Source organism: Anolis carolinensis, chromosome 2 (genome assembly GCF_035594765.1).
Source record: "Anolis carolinensis isolate JA03-04 chromosome 2, rAnoCar3.1.pri, whole genome shotgun sequence".
In the NCBI taxonomy this organism is placed as follows: Eukaryota; Metazoa; Chordata; class Lepidosauria; order Squamata; family Dactyloidae; genus Anolis; species Anolis carolinensis.
In genome coordinates, this window is record NC_085842.1 from 171,235,213 (window position 1) to 171,255,010 (window position 19,798).

Sequence of the window (19,798 nt, forward strand, 5' to 3'; positions counted from 1 at the left end):
TACTATATCAATCCTGCTACATTTCTTGATTCTTTTTAATCCCACAGAGTTCTTTATTGATGGCCTTGGCATTCTGCATGTGGGCTCCTGCTCTGACGTGGTGGTGGACCATGCGTCCAAGATCAAGCTGCCCTGGCTGAAGACAGAGAGCGAGAAGCAGTATGCCAAATTCCGCTATCCCAACTCAAGCGACGACAGCATCAACGTGAAGCAAAGGCTCTTCTACTTTAAGAACCGTTTCAAATGCATGACGGGCAACTAGTATTCCGTTTGGGGCATCTGGCCCAGCCCCTGACTACTGGCTAAATCCTCAGGCCATCAGGCCTACTGATCTCAGGCAGCCTACTCTGGCACCTGGCCACAGCCCTGGGCAATCTGTCTTCCCTGTCAACTAGCCAAATCCCCAGAGCTCAGGGAGGTCTTGGCATCCTTAGGCCTAAAGAGTGGTTTCAGAAATGGGTAACCACTCTTGCTGTGAGAAAAACAAACCCAAAACACTTTTTCCAGGTGGGATGGAAAAACTGCACTGTTTTGTTTCTGAGCTTGCACTACTGTGTTACTGTTTTTAGTGGAACAGGTACTGCTGCCTACACTTGCATTTGTTTGACATATTTTGAACTCAGAAATCCTAGATGGGAAGTGATAATGGTGCCTGGCCCCATGAAGCCCTGGGAATGTCCATTTTTCTACTCCGGTTGAAAGAAATGTCTGGCCTCTCCCTGTCCTGCTTCTGCCACCCATGCGTACCCGTGGTGTATCAAGAAATCTGCCAACACAACCCAAGCATCTGCTGTTTCTGCTTAATTGAATTGAGTGGAGACATGATTGGAAGGAGACAGTGCCTGGACCATGGGGGTTTCTCCGGTGCCACAACTTTTTGTGCCAATTCTTTGCATCTGTGTCCCATTCCCTTCAGCTCCTTCCTCCGCAAGCGGTTGCCATCCTTGGAGATTTTAAAGTGCCAAAGACTAAAGTGATGGAAAATTGCCACCAGAGGGAAGCCTTGAGATGTACATTGCAGTTGGGGTCAGGGCCAGCGCTATCAAGCACACTGTAAAGTTAATGCACTTCCCAGGAGTGACTTATGTGTTTGTGGATGGTCAGATCAGTTTCTTTTCTAATGAAGCAATTTTTTTATATGCTGAAGTACAAAGACTGTCAACAAGAAACTGTATTTTTATTATTTCCAACGAAATCCATTCGCCAAGTGTTTCCCCATATCCCAAAACCCTCCTTTCTTTGCCTTCTTGGTTTCAAACCTGCAACCTTCATTGCTGCTTTTTCTACAATTGGTGGTGGTTGGGAATATTTGCAAAACAGGGCTGAGTAGGTTTGTTTTTCCCTCATGTTTGGTTCCAATATTTTACTTCAAACTAACAGAGAAACATTAACATAGCTGAAGGCAAAAATGCACATATTCAGAGCTTTCTCTGAACTGATTCCCTTTGGAGATTTGGGCCTATCATTCTTATCAAACCTAATTGACAAGTAGTTAGGGATCATGAGAGTCCCCATCTGCAAAGACTAAGCTCATGTTATCATGATGAGTTTCACCCGTGTCCTGTTATTTTTACTTAGTATAGGTGGTATGTTCACTGAGCCATTTAAATATGCTGCTCTTTACCTGCATCCTACTATCTTGAAAAAAAATACTGCTACTTGAATTGGTTGACCAGAGCTTGGGAAGTTTGTTTGGTTTTTTTTATTAATTAAAAACACCTTCTAGGGTTCTGTGGTTTGTAATCCAAAAATACAAAACATTTCTAAACTCCTGTTGACAATATAAACTACTTCTTGTCCCATTCCCTGGCTTTCAGTGAGATGTAAGTGTGATGGCTGAAAGTACAGACCTTGGACGGAAGCGACTCTCTTCCCCAACCTCAGCAAGAAGGATCTATACTTCCAAATGTCTCTTGATAACAATGTTATTTAAATAATTACTAGGGCTAGAGCATGCTGAATATGATATGAGTTCCAGCTCTGTTGTTAATACTCTTTGGGTATTCCTGGGAAGGACAGAGATCTAAAACAGCAGATAGAAGCTCTTCAGGCCGAGGGAGACTGCGTAGAAAGTGAGTCCCATCTTCATTCTTGGCTCTCACTAAGGCTGCCTGCAGCGGTGCCTCCTGTCTAACTGGCAGTGTAAATATCTTGGTCAATGGTCAGCAAGGGACTTCCTCAGATCACAACAAAGGAATGCATGGGCCAAAGGCATTTTCATCTCCAGATCTTGGAATTTAAAGGCCATGCTGGTTAAGAGCATCCCATTCTGTTTGCAATAGGTACTTCGCAAACCTAAAGTCTCTCTTCTCCTAGTCACTCTTGCTTCCTGCAAGAGAGACTAGGAGTGGGGTACACTGCAGATACTATGAGTCCTCACCAGGATCCCATTCACACTGCATAGTTATAACATTATGATCCCACTTTAGCTAGATGGCATCATGGTAGTTAAACTGGAATCATAATTGTGTAATGTGAATGTGCCTCACATCTTCCCCCACACCATTCCCCAGTTGTATGGGCTGGAAATGGCTCTGTCCCTTCCCTTTTGCTTTTAATTGTTTTTCTGTTTTGTGCAAGACATTTTTGTTCTGTAAAGAAAGCACTTGAAGGAAGGGAATAAAACATTTTGTTTAAAAAATAATCTTGCTTTTTTCTGTTTTGATGGTGTTGAAAGAAAAATGCTAGGATAGGAGGGAGTGCAAAACAAGACCCTCCCTCTACTAGTATAGCAGCGAGCTAATTCGAGGTACTGCTAGCCATGTCGCTCTTGGGAAGAGCAGTTGTTGAGTGAGGGCTGTGCTCATCTCATCCTCATTGCCTCCTTCTCCATGAGGCTGTTCCTGACAAGCCAGACTTCCAGTAGTAGGCAGAGCCTCGCTTTTCATGGCAGCCAGCTGCCTTTAACATGTCTTTGTAATTTCAGATAGTCCATGTCCTGGTACACACAGGTTGGTTTATACATTCCTTGATCTTTGGGAGAAGATGGTTACACCCAGATGGTTGGATCCTTCTGTTCCACATTTCCCTAAGGAGAAACCAAATGCAGGTATCCATTAGTTTCTGAGCTAATGGACATCAGGGCTTTGTCCCTCCCCATCCCACATTCACCCCTCAGTCCTTGCTATCCACAGGTCTTTCTGTCACATGATTGCAATAGTATCACAACAAGAGCGCTCCATTTCACAAGATTGTTGTAAGGCTTCTTGAGCTATCATATGTCATGAACAAAGCGATCAAACCCAATGGATGATAATCTTCTAGGTTCTATAATCCGCTCCCTTAGAATAAACAAGTACCTAACCTAACAGTATAGATTTATGCTCTGGTCTTTCTATTCAGGAAAAGAGACTGAAAACTCTCTAGCTGTTAGGATTTCTGGGAGTTGAAGGCCAAAAACATCTGGGGACCCAGGTTGAGAACCACTGCTCTAGTTCATACCCAAACAGGATCAATGTGTGGATACACAAACCATAGATAATAATGAATGCTATTGCCCAAGAATATGAAAGTGTCATGCTGGAAGACCTGGGAAATGCTTAAAGAGGTCATGTTTTGTTAGACATGTATAAATGAAAAAGCAGATAACAGTCCTACAGATATTGCGGTCGTATTGTATTTCAAATCTTGGTCTACACAGGCATAGAATCAACGTGCAAGACTGCAAATAAATCACAAAATCTGTCATATGTATGTATGTGTGTGTGTGTGTGTGTGTGTGTGTGTGTATACACACACACACACAGTAGAGTCTCACTTATCCAACATAAATGGGCCGGCAGAATGTTGGATGAGCGAATATATTGGATAATAAGGAGGCATTAAGGAAAAACCTATTAAACATCAAATTAGGTTATGATTTTACAAATGAAGCACCAAAACATCATATTATACAACAAATTTGACAGAAAAGTAGTTCAATATGCAGTAATGCAATGTTGTAATTACTGTATTTATGAATTTAGCAGCAAAATATCACGATGTATTGAAAACATTGACTACAAAAATGCATTGGATAATCCAGAACGTTGGATAAGTGAGACTCTACTGTATATATATATATATATATATATATATATATATATAGAGAGAGAGAGAGAGAGAGAGAGAGAGAATTCAGAAAGGGTTTTTTTTACTACTATCTGGCAAAAGACCTGTTAATGCAGAATTAGAGAAAACAGAGAGCATTCTCTCAAAAGAGATGAACATTATCGAGATGGGGTGGAAAACAACCTATAATAAAACTGCCATGAAAAGAATGCCGTTATCTTTGAGGCAGCAACTCTTGGGACACAGTGGAACAAGCTTAGTCAGCATAGCTGAATTAAGGTAGTATACCATTGGCAAAGCTGCAGAAAAGAGCCATCAAAATGATCAAGAGACCAATTATCCTCCGGAAAAAAATATAATGCTTGTGGTGGTGGTGAGAAACTGGAGATACAGTGGTTGCATATAAAATGATGGAAGGTGGAAGACTTAAGTGTTCCACCTTCCTGTTTTCCATCCACACCCTCAACTACTTACCATTGTCTGCTGGAGATATGAAGCAGCATCGTGGACAGTGACAAAAATCTGCTGTGGGGGAAGGTGATGCATCAGGCCACAAAAGCTCAAAGTCTGTAGAATGTTGGCTAGATGGAAACAAGAAAGGGGGAAAAGGAAGGCAACTCAACTCCAAGGACCTTATCACACTGGAATATATAATCCATTTATATCAGTATGCTTCCCATATTTTTTAGGACTGGATGCATACTGTATTGAGATGGGATGCATACTCTCCTCATCACACCTGCTTATTACAATTCTTATGATTTCAAAATACAGTAGAGTCTCATTTATCCAACGTTCTGGATTATCCAACGCATTTTTGTAGTCAATATTTTCAAAACATCGTGATATTTTGGTTCTAAATTCGTAAATACAGTAATTACTACATAGCATTACTGCATATTGAACTACTTTTTCTGTCAAATTTGTTGTATAACATGATGTTTTGGTGCTTAATTTGTAAAATCATAACCTAATTTGATGTTTAATAGGCTTTTCCTTAATCCCTCCTTATTATCCAACATATTCACTTATCCAATGTTCTGCCAGCCCGTTTATGTTGGATAAGTGAGACTACTGTACTGCGCTTTGACTCATCACACCATGGAAAGCTGGCTCCTCCAAATCCATTCAAAACACCCCTATGTCACTCTATGGCCTTTTGAAAACTATCATTGCTGAAGGGATTCATACAGGTTTTCCTATCACACACAAAAAACAGTGCTTTAGCAATGGAATAATCCATAGTATTTCAAAAAACACTATTAGAATTCCATCTGCAAATAATCCATTTCTGAGATGTTTTGCAGACTGGTTCCGACGAAATACTGACAGGATGGGGCAAACATCATGTGATGGGACCCATTTCAAAATCATTCTCAGTCTCAGAAATGTTTATTATGGTTTTTAAACTGATGACTGATTGTGAAGTCAATTTTTAATTTGCTTAGTTTGGGTAAGATTTTGGGAGGGGGGAGTTGTGACTGTTTTGGGGGTTTAGTTTTTTTTTTCCTGGAGGCTTTATTTTGATTCTCTGTTTTTTATACTATTGCAGCATTTGTTTTATATGTGTTCTTAAAACACAGTACAATATACAGTAGAGTCTCACTTATCCTACACAAACGGGCCGGCAGAAGTTGGATAAGCGAATGTGTTGGATAATAAGGAGAGATTAAGGAGAAGCCTATTAAACAAATTAGGTTATGATTTTACAAATTAAGCACCAAAACATCATGTTATACAACAAATTTGACAGAAAATGTAGTTCAATACACAGTAAAGCTATGTAGTAATTATTGTATTTACGAATTTAGCACCAAAATGTCACGATTTATTGAAAACATTGACTACAAAAATGCGTTGGATAATCCAGAACGTTGGATAAGCGAGTGTTGGATAAGTAAGACTCTACTGTATATATATATGTACTGAAAAGATTGACTTCAAAGACATTTAATACTAAAAGGCAGATTGCGTTGGATAATCCAGAATGTTGGAGAAGCGAATGTTGAATAAGTGAGACTCTGCTGTATTTGAAAACAGTTTCTTTTAAATATTAAACAGTGTGAGTGAGCCCTGCAGGCTATTTAAAAACTGAAGTCCTTCCAGGAAACTTCCAGGAAATGCATCCTCCTCTTTGCAGGGAGGGAGCAGGGAAAATAATGTCAAGGGGATCTTTGCAGGCCTCTAAAAACAGATTTGTGGTGAATCATATATTGCCCATCTTTTAGTTTTGTATAAAGAAACTATACAGAGATGGGGAGAAGGAAAATTCAGAGCAGGGCTGTGACAACAGAGATGATACATTCACAGAAAAGAGCATGGCAGACATATAATGAAGTTCTGCTTTAGTGGAACTAAGATAATCTCCCTCTCAGAGGAATAGCCTTCCTTCTGCAGGGACAAGCTTTTGCAGCCCTTTAGTGGCCAAAGGAGAATGTATTGGGAAGGGATCTAGTAGTGTCCCTATAGTTCATTGGTTCTCAACCTGTGGGTCCCCAGGTGTTTTGGCCTACAACTGCCAGAAATCCCAGCCAGTTTGCCAGATGTTAGGATTTCTGGGAGTTGAAAGCCAAAACCTCTGGGGACCCACAAGTTTAGAACCATTTGACACAACAACCATGTAATGCTTTGCAGTTTCTGGGGTCTCAGGTGATGGGCTTTGTCGTTCTGTGTTTGGCTACAGGGATGTCTATGATGACGTTGGGTCTGTGCCAGTCATCAAAAGGCCATGGAGATCCCTTTGCATAAGTAACATACAGAAGTGAAAAATAACGTTTTTCTGTTCATAGTTTGTAAGTGCCATTTCCTAATTAATTGTGTGGTATCTACTTAGAAAGTAAAGGTAAAGGTTTTCCCCTGACGTTAAGTCCAGTAATGTCTGACTCTGCGGGTTGGTGCTTGTAAAGATGTCATGATCATTGTGTTTTATTCATGATTGCTATGTTTAGGTTGACTGTTTAAGGTTATATATTTCAGCTATTCTTATACAGAAGCTGGGAGCCTCTAAGGCATGGCTAGGAAAAGGGGCGTGGCTTCACCTTGCTGGTGGAAGCCTTAGAATTCAAAATTTAGCAGTTGGAATTTGGCAGTTGGAGTTTGTCGGTTGAGCAGAGCAGTTGGTTCTGTTCAGTGAGAAAGGAGTGTGATCGGAAAAAAGAGATTGTGGGAGGAAGTTGAGCAGCTAGAGAGTTTTAGCGGAGAAGGGCTAAAATTGAGGTTGCTGAGCCTTTAGTAGGAATAACTAAAGAGCTGAGGCTATATCCCTAAGTCAAGGAGGGCTAGGGTTGACCAGTTGAGCTCCCCAGTCCAAGTTTGATCGGGTACAGATCAACTAAGTTCAAGAAGGACAGTATTCCTAACTGAAAGAAACAAGTAATATAAAGCTGATATCATACTAAGCTCAGTGAAACTATTGAGAAATCTTGCAACACTTACTGTACAGAAGTAACATCGTTCACCGCAAGTTATAACATTCTTGCAACCATCAAGCTTTGTGCTATAAATAAACAAGTTACTGTTTCTTCAAATGTTGCTTATTATTTGAGCAAAGCATCTTTCAAAGGTGGTGGCAGTGATAATATAGAAAAGTGGAACACGTAGAGGTAGAAGGTGAATCCTTCACATTTTGGTGGCAGTGGTGGGATCCAAAAAGATTCCATCCCTGTCATCACATCAAGTCTTCACAGTGCTCATCTCCATTTTTAAGCCGAAGAGCCGCAGTTGTCCATAGACACCTCCAAGGTCATGTGGCTGACATGACTGCATGGAGTGCCGTTACCTTCCCGCTGGAGCGGTACCTATTAATCTACTCATATTTGCATGTTTTCGAACTGCTAGTTTGGCAGAAGCTGGCGCTAACAGCAGGCGCTCACTCCGCTCCCGGGATCTGAACCTGCAACCTTTCAGTCTGCAAGTTCAGCAGCTCAGCGCTTTAACACATTTTGCCACCAGGGCTCCCATCTACTTAGGAAGTCACTGTTATATTCCAGAAACTTTGTTTTTGTGGCTGCCACAAACCATGTTGAATTGGTTGAGGCTCTAAGACAGGGGTCCCCAAACTAAGGCCCGGGGGCCGGATGCCGCCCTCCAAAGTCATTTACCTGGCCCCTGCCCTCAGTTTTATAATATAATATTTTTATATCAGTTTTAATAATATAATATATTGTATATACATATAATATTGATAATAATATTATCATGTTATACAATATAAAACTAATAATACCATATAATAATATTAAATATGTGTTATATATTACATATAATATTACAGTATAGTGGTATAGTTCAATATGATGATATATAATGCTAATATTGTGCTATGCTAATAATATAATATATTGTATGTATATACAGCTGCTCCGAGTCCCCTTCGGGGTGAGAAGGGTGGGATATAAATGTAGTAAATAAATGTAGTAAATGAATAAATAAATAATTTTTGACTTAGGCTCGCCCAAAGTCTGATATGAAGGCACACAACAACAACAACAACAATCCTAATTAACTTGACTATTTCATTGGCTAGAAGCAGGCCCACACTTCCCATTGAAATCCTGATAGGCTTATGTTGATTAAAATTGTTTTCATTTTTAAATATTGTATTGTTCTTTCGTTGTTGTTGTTTTGCATTACAAATAAGACATTTGCAGTGTGCATAGGAATTTGTTGGATTTTTTTTTCAAATGATAATTCGGCCCCTCAACAGTCTGAAGGATTGTGGACCAGCCCTCTGCTTAAAAAGTTTGAGGACCCCTGCTCTAAGAGATATTCATTGAAAAACTATAGCAAAATGTGCTGCAGGATTCCCACAAAAACAAAGTTTTTGTAATTTAATAAACCTTTTCCATGTTTTTATTATAGAACCAATTAGAAAATGACATTTATAACCCAGGAACAAAAATAATGTTAAATAGTGTAAGTTAGTACACAGTGTAACTTAATACACAGTGTAATTTAATGACACTATCTGAACACACACTTTCCTCCTCTAGAGTTTACAGAAGCATGTAGTCATAAAAAGAACAGCATCACTTAACAGGCAAGGAAGTCTGACAGCATCTCTTAAATCACTCACCATTACAGGCTGCCAAATGCATCTGCACCCCAGCTTTCTGGCATTCTGCACACACCTGCAAGGCAAGGGCACGTACGAGGATACTTGAGTAAACCCCAAATAGTCTCAATGAGTTCCCTGGAACAACAGCCCTGGTTTACCAACATCCTCAAGGTACTGCATTCTTCTAGTGAACAGATAGAATTTTTGCACAACGGGACAGAATACATGTATTTCATGCTGGCATGCTTTTACTGATCCTGTTTTTCATTCCAAGCAATCAGGGAAGCACACATTTTTCTCCCCGAGAGAGACATCCCAGCTCAGCTATTCAACAACAAATCAGGGAGTTCTTTTGGTAAAACTAAGTAGATATGGACCTGGATAAATGGGAAACCACATGTGAACCAGATGGAAGCTGAGGTGGCTCTGCTAATGCAGAAAACACAATCACAACAGGGGTTATTTGGTCAACCTCAGGACTGCTCCATTATCATCAGTGATCACTTCTCCCACCATGATAATATCTGCTGAAGTTCTTCTGCTAATTAAAAGGGGGGTAACATGGAGCTCCATATACTTTCTGTATATATTTCAGATTTCAATATTAATGTCAAAAATACGTAGTATGATTTTACATAGGATTTGTGCTACATTAGAACAGTAAAGACAAATATCACTTATGTAAAATAAACATTAAATATTAAATAACCAAAAAAATAAAATAAGGTGTAAACACTAAGGTAATCTGGGAATCTGCTATTGCAACACATCCAATGAAGTGGTTTAAAACCAGTATAAAAAAAGATTAGGACTAAGTACGTTCCAGTCTACTTGGAATACATGAAGCTCATTCCAGAAGCATGTTTAAGAACTGGTCCAATAGTCCAGAAGAGCCTTGACTCCCAGTGTGACCATCATCCTGCATTGATCACTAGGTGTACTTCCCCTATCCGGAGTTTAGGCATTGTGGTTGTGGCCAGGATATGCTCTTTTTTGTTGTATGTTTTCCGGGCTGTATGGCCATGTTCTAGAAGTATTCTCTCCTGACGTTTCGCCCACATCTATGGCAGGCATCCTCAGAGGTTGTGAAGTATGGAGAAACTAAGGTTAATATAGTTTCTTAGTTTCTCCATACCTCACAACCTCTGAGGATGCCTGCCATAGATGTGGGCGAAACGTCAGGAGAGAATATTTCTGGAACATGGCCATACAACCCGGAAAACATAAAACAACCCTGTGATCCCGGCCATGAAAGCCTTTGACAACACATATGCTCTTTTTAACTGTACATTTGCCATCATCCTCACTCCCAACCCTTTGAAAACACGTGTGCACACCCTCGCCATTTGGCACACCTGAATAAGGAGCCGGGCTCCAGCCGAATCAACAAAAGACACTCCACTGCAGTCAAGAATCACAGCCTGTACTGCCATGCCTGAAAGAGCAAACAAGACACACCAGGGATCAGTCCAAACTATACAGTGGCACCAAGGACACTTGATTATTTCACATGCTCAGAAACACTCAATTCCCCAACCAGGGCAGAGAAAAGCTAAATGTAAAACTCTCATCTCAAACTCATGCACAAATATGGTTCAGCCCAATGCAGGAAAGGACTTAGCTATTGGTCACTGGCTAGTGGTACTGAACTCAGAAATAATGTTCAGAAAATTACATGATCATCATCACATGGAGGGATAATGTTCTGTCTAGAATGTATTACTCTCTGGAAAATTCAGGAAATGAAAATTTAACCATTTCACAGTTCAGATTGCATGTTCACCAAGAAAAAAAATCCCAGGAACCAGAAGGAAATTAATCTTTGTTTACCTGTGCTTTTCTTTTGGTCCAAAACAGAGACACTGCTCTCCTAGGAGGTAAATTCAAAACATTAGTGGCGACATAGAATAGGGGAAGAAAACAAGGTTCTTAAGCAGAGACAGAGTAAAATCTCCAACACTGGGTTTGTTTTTCATTTATTTATTTGAAATGCATTTGCGCCACATCATCAAAGGATATTCCTATGCACCTGGATGATCATTATCACAGTGGTTCTCAACCTGTGGGTCCCCAGGTGCTACAACTCCCAGAAATCCCAGCCAGTTCACCAGCTGTTAGGATTTCTGGCAGTTGAAGGTCAAAACATCTGAAAACATCCACAGGTTGAGAATCACTGATTTAGCACAAGGGCTGACACAAATGCTGGAGGATTTACAGGTGGAGATGGACTGCAGCAACCAATGTCCTTCACCATTGCATATGCTAACTAGAGCTCATGAGAGTTGTACTCCAACAACATTGGGAACATCAGGGGTTTTTCATCTTTTTCTTCATTTTTTAAATAAAAAATCCCCAAGTTCAGTTCATTTTTAACTCATTAGGGACCAATGGCAAGGTTAAACAGTCGAACTTCTAACAACATATATAATGTGTTGTCAAAGGCTTTCATGGCCGGGATCACAGGGTTGTTGTATGTTTTCTGGGCTGTATGGCCATGTTCCAGAAGTATTCTCTCCTGACGTTTTGCCCACATCTATGGCAGGCATCCTCAGAGGTTACCTCACAACCTCTGAGGATGCCTGCCATAGATGTGGGTGAAACGTCAGGAGAGAATACTTCTGGAACATGGCCATACAGCCCGGAAAACATACAACAACCCAACATATATAATGTTCCTTGGAGGCCTCTCATTCATTGAGCTATCAATGTTTGATTAACTATTTCGTTTTTTAGAGCAGTGGTGTCCAAATTTTGGTCCTCCAGATGTTCTGGACTTCAACTCCCAGAATTCCTGACCATTGGGCAAGTTGAACAGGGCTTCTGTTGGAGTCCTAAACACCTAGTGGACCAAACATTGGACTCCATGGGTTTAGAGTCTATAATTGACAATGTTCGATATCATAACTATAATAATCTCAGTTAACATTGAAAGCATGTCAGCTGCCAAAGAATAGCTGCTTTATGAACTGTGCCGAGATAAGAAATGTGACGTGCTGTGTGTCCAAGAAACACACCGGGATAAACAACAGAAACAACCAAAAGTTCCAGAAATGATCTTAGTGGTGGAAAGACCATATGCGCAGTATGGAAGTGCTGTCTTTGTAAAACCAGGCCTCCAAGTCAGCAGTGCCCATAACTCATAACTATTATTAGTTGTTAAATTTGCCAGTTGTACAGTGGATGTTAAAAACAACCAACAAAAAAGGGTATAGCTGTAGGCTCTCCATTTACACAAGCTTTTCCCCACAATAGAGGGGAAAACACAAATTTTTAAAATGCAGTTTTTAAAATCCTGAAATACAGTAGAGTCTCACTTATCCAAGCCTCTGGATTATCCAAGGCATTTTTGAAGTCAATGTTTTCAATATATCGTGATATTTTGGTGCTAAATTCGTAAATACAGTAATTACAACGTAACATTACTGCATATTGAACTACTTTTTCTGTCAAATTTGTTGTATAACATGATGTTTTGGTGCTTAATTTGTAAAATCATAACCTAATTTGATGTTTAATAGGCTTTTCCTTAATCCCTCCTTATTATTCAAGATATTTGCTTATCCATGCTTCTGCCGGCCCAAGCCCCCCCCCCCCGAAATTCCCAGGGTGGTCCGCGAGAAGGCCTTACATTTATTATTTAAATTGTTATGTTTATTCATATCATGATCTGATCACCATGCTCAATATATCCCATATGCATGGGGGTATTGGGATAACAATACAAAAGGTTTGCTAGGGTAGACCCTCTCCTGCTCAGACTCAGCCCCCCCTCCAACCAAAATCCCAGCCCCTCCCGAAACAAAATCCTGGCTACAGGCCTGTGCCGGCCTGTTTAGCTTGGATAAGTGAGACTCTACTGTAACACTTTCCCTTGGAATCTCTGTATCTTCCAGTGTGATTCTGTGATCACATTTTGCCTGAAACTGGCCACAGAATCGTGCTGGAGGACTTACAAATACCTGGAGAAGTTTTCTCTAATAATCTCTAAGTCCTCCAGCAGTATGGAAGTTTATGGTCTCTGCTCAAATAACAGGCAAATTGTTGGTTATTTCATTAGAAAGGTTAGAGGTTAAAATGAGCTATGTGTGTGGTTTTTAAATATATGTTTTCCATTTGACTATACATTGAGGTGAGGAGATCTTACACTGAAGAGACAGTGAAGGGGGAAAAATCTGTCGTTCATTGTTTCTTGCTTATATCCAGATACAGTAGATGTACTAGATGTTTTGGACAACAAAACCCATAGCTGCTTATCATTGACCATTCTGGCTGGGGCCTCTGGGAGCTGAAGTCCAAAACATCCCAAATGACAAATGATCTCATTACAGTTCTGGCTGGCAGCTGCTTTCTAAAACCATTCTACCATATGGTCGGATCTACCAAAGAACTGTGATGAACAATAAGAGGAACTGGGTGCATTTGAATTCAACCCCGCACATCACTCCATATATTCTCCCACACTACACCATTTCAACCCTTAAAATCAAAAACATACCACAGTGCTGATGTCCATCTTAATCCTATGGTCTAGATCTTGGTCCTCATGCTTCATGATGTCTTCCAGTCCCACAAGTTGACTTAGAGCATCACGAAAGAAATTGCGATTGCCATAATAAATGGGGGCTTGGTAACTTAAAATTTTGACACCTGGAACCTCAAAGCACTGAAAAACAGGAATGAGATAGATAAAGAGTACAGGTGGATCAGTGAGCTTGTGGTGCCTCACTTTAGCCTTAACCAGTTGTCAAGGCTGAGACCATGGAAGACAATAACTATGGAAGTTAACAATAACTAACTATAACTTCCATAGTCCCCCAATCAGGTTGCTGGTTGACTTTCTTTCCTCCCTTCCTCCTGCCTATACAATTGTCTGACTTATTACTAAGGAATCCTAAATAAAAAGTATTTTTTAAAAAGGTTGAGATTTGAGATCAGCCCCTGGTGGCGAAGTGTGTTAAAACGCTGAGCTGCTGAACTCGCAGACCAAAAGGTGCCAGGTTCAAATCCCGGGAGCGGAATGAGCGCCCACTATTAGCCCCAGCTCCTGACAACCTAGCAGTTCGAAAACATGCAAATGTGAGTAGATCAATAGGTACCGCTCCAGCGGGAAGGTAACGGCGCTCCATGCAGTCATGCTGGCCACATGACCTTGGAGGTGTCTACGGACAATGCTGGCTCTTTGGCTTAGAAATGGAGATGAGCACCAACCCCCAGAGTCGGTCACGACTGGACTTAACGTCAGGGGAAAACCTTTACCTTTTTATTACGATAAGTATATTTCATTAAGTAGTGTCTTCTGGCATTACCCCCTGCCCCCAATCATGTTTTACTGGATAGCAGCCACTGCAAGCAGCTGAGGTCTGTTCTCCGGTTGATCAAGATGCACTAGACTGACATTTCCACCTTTCTTGCCACCATCAATTTCTGATGCAACCATCAGAATCAGGATCTCAGTCACAATTCCATCTTGTACCAGAACTGCTTGTAGGAGGGGGGTGGAAATGACAGTTTGCTAGGTCCTAATTGACAGGAGAACAGATCTTCATAACGAACAGTGGCAGATGCTTAGCATGGCAGGACCAGTGGCTTCTCCAATCCCTTACAAAATCAAAATATGATATTACTGTGTAATAGGTGTACATTAACAGTTTAACTTATATCCCCTTCTCTCTAAATTTAAAGGACCTTCATGAGAAAATTGAAATAATTATTCGATGCAGTCTAGTGTCTTAAATCTTGAGATAAGTCTTAAGGTCCATGGCTACAACTGGTATTTAAAAAGGGGTCCATGGTGAAGAAAATACAGTAGAGTCTCACTTATCCAAGCCTCGCTTATCCAAACTTCTGGATTATCCAACCCATTTTTGTAGTTTTCAATATATCATGATATTTTGGTGCTAAATTCGTAAATACAGTAATTACAACATAACATTACTGTGTATTGAACTACTTTTTCTGTCAAATTTGTTGTATAACATGATGTTTTGATGCTTAATTTGAAAAATCATAACCTAATTTGATGTTTAATAGGCTTTTCCTTAATCCCTCATTATCCTAGATATTCGCTTATCCAAGCTTCTGCCAGCCCGTTTAGCTTGGATAAGTGAGACTCTACTGTATTGAGAACCACTGCTTTACACTATTGCCATGATTGTGAATATGTAGGGTCCCAAATACTGATCAGTGATGAATGAGGGACTCTAAGTTATGTATCTGTAATGTTGACTTTGCATTCTAACTATATGTTCAGGGAAATTTACATGGTTTGGGAGGGGAAAGAAAGATGATAGAAATCTACTGTAAATATTCACGTTTTTTTGCCACTGATTAATTAAAAAAACCCACCATATTTCAAACCTATAGGCTAATGATAGGGAATCAAATGTTGCCAAACTATCACTCCCATCATATCTGATAAATGATGGAGTCCAATATCAGCTGGTTATCCATATCTCTTCCACCTCTACTACATGCTCGAACACTGATGGTACAATCATAAACATAAACAATCCTATTCAGATGAATCACCCACTGAGTTCACTAGGGCTTACTTTAAAATGAGTGGTTCTGCGATTAAAGGGATAAGACAGTAGAAGAGAGGTGGACACTTATAACTAGAAGTTGTATTGTTGTTTTTCCAAACTTTGTGCGTGCTCAGCCAGTGAGCACTCTAGTCCTAAGGAATGTCAGCACCTCCAGATTTTATCACCAAAGATTTGTGCTGTCTGTAAGGGCTGCTTCTTGAGCTGTGCATATATGTTTCCAAGTCCCCACCACTCTTACCTTGCTGTTGTACTTGACAGGCTTATAGATCTCTGTGTCAGCTGCCCTGCCCAGCACTGAGCATTCGGCCCTGTAAGATTGAGGAAGTGACACCACAGAGACATTGGCATTAGCCTAGGCAGAATTTACTAATACCCAACAAGCCCTAGGCCAGTGGTTCTCAACCTAGGGTCCCCAGATGTTTTTGGCCTTCAATTCCCAGAAATTCTAACAGCTGATAAACTGGCCGGGATTTCTGGGAGTTGTAGGCCAAAAACATCTGGGGACCACAGGTTAAGAACCACTGCCCTAGGCTTCTTCTCAGCAATGATGGTGACAACTTTGCTAGGGGATGCGTTGGCCAAAAAATCTGGGAGTATTGGCCTTGTAAAATAGAATACATTCTGGTATTTAAGACTTGAATGTTATTTCTGCCCCACCTTTCCAATAGTTCAAGAAAAGTGGTCATAGGATCAGATCTAAAATACACTAGGTCCCATTGTTTGACAATCTCTTGTATCAATTTAGATGAGCTCTCAGGACTTGGCTAACTGCAATACTGACACAACTTATATTTCCACATTAGCCTGAAAAGCCCATTGTGAATGGCTTTCACAGTGAAACTGTTATGGCAAGACTAAGTCCTTGGTCTTCAGCATTGACATACAAGCATATCCAGAAGCATTCAAAGGGTTTGAAAGGGTCTGGGAAGACCATAGTTGGCAGCCAGGAAGTATAAATCGTGTCCAATTAAAAAGCAAAAGGAACAGGTAAAGTAAGAGAAAGGGAGAAGTGTGCTGCCCATACCTCTGCGTGCGGCAAACTACAGTCATCATGGAGAATACAATCCCCACTGCCAGGCCGAGGTCCACACTGAGTACAACCACAGAGAGCCACGTGACCACCCAGACAGCCTGTGATGGATGAAAAAAGACAGAATCACAAGCAGTCCCAGAAATCGGATGTGCTGCCAGGAGAGCATGGTGACACCCCCCCCCCCCCCCAGTCTCTTGATTTATCAGTTTTGACCTTGGAAATAGTGGACAACTACTCCCAGAATCCCCTAGCCAACAGGGTGAAAATTTCAGATTCATAGTTCAAAAAAATAACCTCTCCAGACTTGGATTTCCATAATAATATGGAAGTATACAGTACTGGCTTTGACTTTCTGCTTGACTTTTGCCTAAGAGGTTCTGATGAATCATGTAGATCAGTGGTTCTCAACCTGGGGTCCCCATATGTTTTTGGCCTACAGCTCCCAGAAATCCCAGCCTGTTTACCATCTGTTAGGATTTCTTGAAGTTGAAAGCCAAAACATCTGGGGACCCACAGGTTGAAAACCACTGATGTTTACGATCTTCAAAATCTGCTGTGTAAAATCCTACCATATGAAAAAAAACAGTGCCACCAGGAAATCTCCAAAAGATTCTTGGCACAGTGGATAAGGAACAAACTCCTTCACAAGAGTTTAATGACAGACATAAGAAAAATTGTTTATGGGGGAACTTCAAACTTATGGTACATTACACTATAGAATTAATGCAGGTTGAGATCACATTAACTGTCTTCTCTGCCAAAGGGTACTGGTGCTTCACCAAATCACAGCCTCCATAATTCCATGGCATTCAGCAATTAAAGTGATATCTAATTGCATATATTCTATAGTGTAGATGCTCTTGAGATCAAAATCAATTCCCATCGAACCTACCCAGTCTGATCAGTAGTAAAGTATGATGAGAAAAGTGGATTCTCAACATCTACAAGTAGGAAGATTCCTCGTCCCTATGATACATCAAAGGGGAGTGATCTAGTTGTAACAGTTGTCTCATAAACATCTTTGATAGGCAGGCAGGGCCGGCCGGAGAGATTTTTAAATGTTAAGCGGGGGTGCTAAAAAGCGCCCCCGCCACCGGCCCCGCCTCCCACGCCCTGGCCCCGCCCAGCGTGCCCTGGCCCCGCCTCCCACGCTGTGTGGGAGGCGGGGCCAGGGCGAATAGTGCGGGGGGCGGGGCCAGAGTTGGCCCCGCCCCCCGCCCAGCGTGCCCTGGCCGCGACCAGGAAGTAAGGCCCGAATGGCCTAGGTGTGCTGTGCGCGTGCGCACAGCACACCTAGGCCATTTTGCCCTTAGTAACAAACTAAGGGCAAAAATGGCTTATCTGGCTGTGCGCATGCGCACAGCACAGATAGGCCATTTTTGCCCTTAGTTTGTTACTAAGGGCAAAATGGCCTAGGTGTGCTGTGCGCACGCGCACAGCACACCTAGGCCATTCGGGCCTTACTTCCTGGTCGCGGCCGGCGATCGCCCGGGCGATCGCCGGCCGCGACCAGGAAGTAAGGCCCGAATGGGCTATCTGCGCTGTGCGCACGGGCACAGCGCAGATAGCCCATTCGGGCCTTACTTCCTGGTCGCGGCCAGCGATCGCCCGGGCGATCGCCGGCCGCGACCAGGAAGTAAGGCCCGAATGGGCTATCTGCGCTGTGCGCACGGGCACAGCGCAGATAGCCCATTCGGGCCTTACTTCCTGGTCGCGGCCGGCGATCGCCCGGGCGATCGCCGGCCGCGACCAGGAAGTAAGGCCCGAATGGCCTAGGTGTGCTGTGCGCGTGCGCACAGCACACCTAGGCCATTTTGCCCTTAGTAACAAACTAAGGGCAAAAATGGCTTAGCTGGCTGTGCGCATGCGCACAGCACAGATAGGCCATTTTTGCCCTTAGTTTGTTACTAAGGGCAAAATGGCCTAGGTCCTTGTCGCGGTTTGGCGTGGGCGCGGGGATTGAAGCCCCGCGGGCCCGCGCCAACACCGGAGGCGTCGGTGGCGCTACGGGTCGCTGTCGACGCCTCGACAGCGCCCCTAGCAGCCAGCGCCCGAGGCGGCCGCGTCCGCGGCCGCCTAGTAACAACCGGCCCTGTAGGCAGGTAATATATACAGAGCTTTATTTTTGACAACTACATCATAAATCGGTTCAATCTCAAATGCTTACAAAGTCAATGCGGCTGATCCTCCATAGCTCAGGTAGATCTTGGAACTGGAGAAACATCTGCCGAAGACTAGTGACATTAATACAAGCCAGGACACACTAGAAATACAAAAGCCAATACAGGTGTGATTACAAGTGGACTTTGCCATATTTTACACAACAGAAAAAAGTGGCACATTACATACATGCATATCAGAAGAGATAATTTCAAACTTGCACTTTCAAGCACATGCCAAAAAAGGCACTCTAAACCAGTGGTTCCCAATCTGGAGTCCCCAGATGTTTTGGCTTACAGCTCTCAGAAATCCCAGCCAGTTTACCAGCTGTTAGGATTTCTGGGAGTTGAAGGCCAAAAACATCTGGGGAACCCAGGCTGAGAATCACTGCTCTAAACCAATTGTTGAGAAATGGTATTAGGAGTCACAGGTCTTACTGTCTAGGGTTACTTCATATAAAAAATGTCTTTTCACCATCCCAGGATATGCACAGTTAGGTCAACCTAAACCCATCATGTCTAACTTGGGACAAGACTGAACTGGGAAAAGTATGTGATTACTTTGTGAGCATCTCACAACTTGTTCCACTGTCTCAATTAAGAGTATTCTCATTGTTTCTGATCCTATAATTCAATGGTTCTCAACCTGGGGTCCCCAGATGCTTTGGCCTATAGCTCCCAGAAATCTCTGCAAGTTTACCAGTTGAAGGCCAAAAACATCTGGGAACCCCAGTTTGGGAACCACTGCTGTAATTGCTTCCTATTCAGATATTTGGAATTATTCAAAGGCCTCTGAAAAAGTCAATGGGTGGCTAGAGAGAGGTGTGTGTGTGTTAAATACGATTTTCATCCTGATTATTCCCACCCCCTTCTCATAAAATTGTGCTAGCTCACAATTTACAAGGAATACAACAAATTAGAGGAAACATCTGAGAAAGTAGAGACATTCCACACT

At 41.9% G+C, this 19,798-nt stretch overlaps 2 protein-coding genes across 11 annotated transcripts in view; one reads left to right on the forward strand and one right to left on the reverse strand.

Annotated features, from left to right (window-relative positions):
• The window catches only part of b4galnt1 (beta-1,4-N-acetyl-galactosaminyltransferase 1), a 95,381-nt gene extending 92,737 nt beyond the window's left edge, over positions 1-2,644 (forward strand). For all 8 annotated transcript variants that reach the window (XM_062971093.1, XM_062971092.1, XM_062971094.1 and 5 more), the window contains one exon: positions 48-2,644. In XM_062971093.1, the coding sequence (XP_062827163.1) occupies positions 48-262 (215 nt within the window). In that variant the 3' untranslated portion in view covers positions 263-2,644. The remainder of the gene's footprint in view (positions 1-47) is intronic.
• Positions 1,161-19,798, reverse strand: part of slc26a10p (Solute carrier family 26 member 10) — a 32,917-nt gene continuing 14,279 nt past the window's right edge. For 2 of the 3 annotated variants that reach the window (XM_062971089.1, XM_062971087.1), the window contains 9 exons: positions 18,852-18,947; positions 16,676-16,782; positions 15,890-15,959; positions 13,602-13,769; positions 10,937-10,976; positions 10,462-10,541; positions 9,125-9,179; positions 4,525-4,631; positions 1,161-3,028 (listed from right to left, as the gene is read on the reverse strand). In XM_062971089.1, coding sequence (XP_062827159.1) covers positions 2,990-3,028; positions 4,525-4,631; positions 9,125-9,179; positions 10,462-10,541; positions 10,937-10,976; positions 13,602-13,769; positions 15,890-15,959; positions 16,676-16,782; positions 18,852-18,947 — 762 coding nt within the window. In that variant the 3' untranslated portion in view covers positions 1,161-2,989. The remainder of the gene's footprint in view (positions 3,029-4,524; positions 4,632-9,124; positions 9,180-10,461; positions 10,542-10,936; positions 10,977-13,601; positions 13,770-15,889; positions 15,960-16,675; positions 16,783-18,851; positions 18,948-19,798) is intronic. The other variant, XM_062971088.1, reaches the window with a different exon arrangement.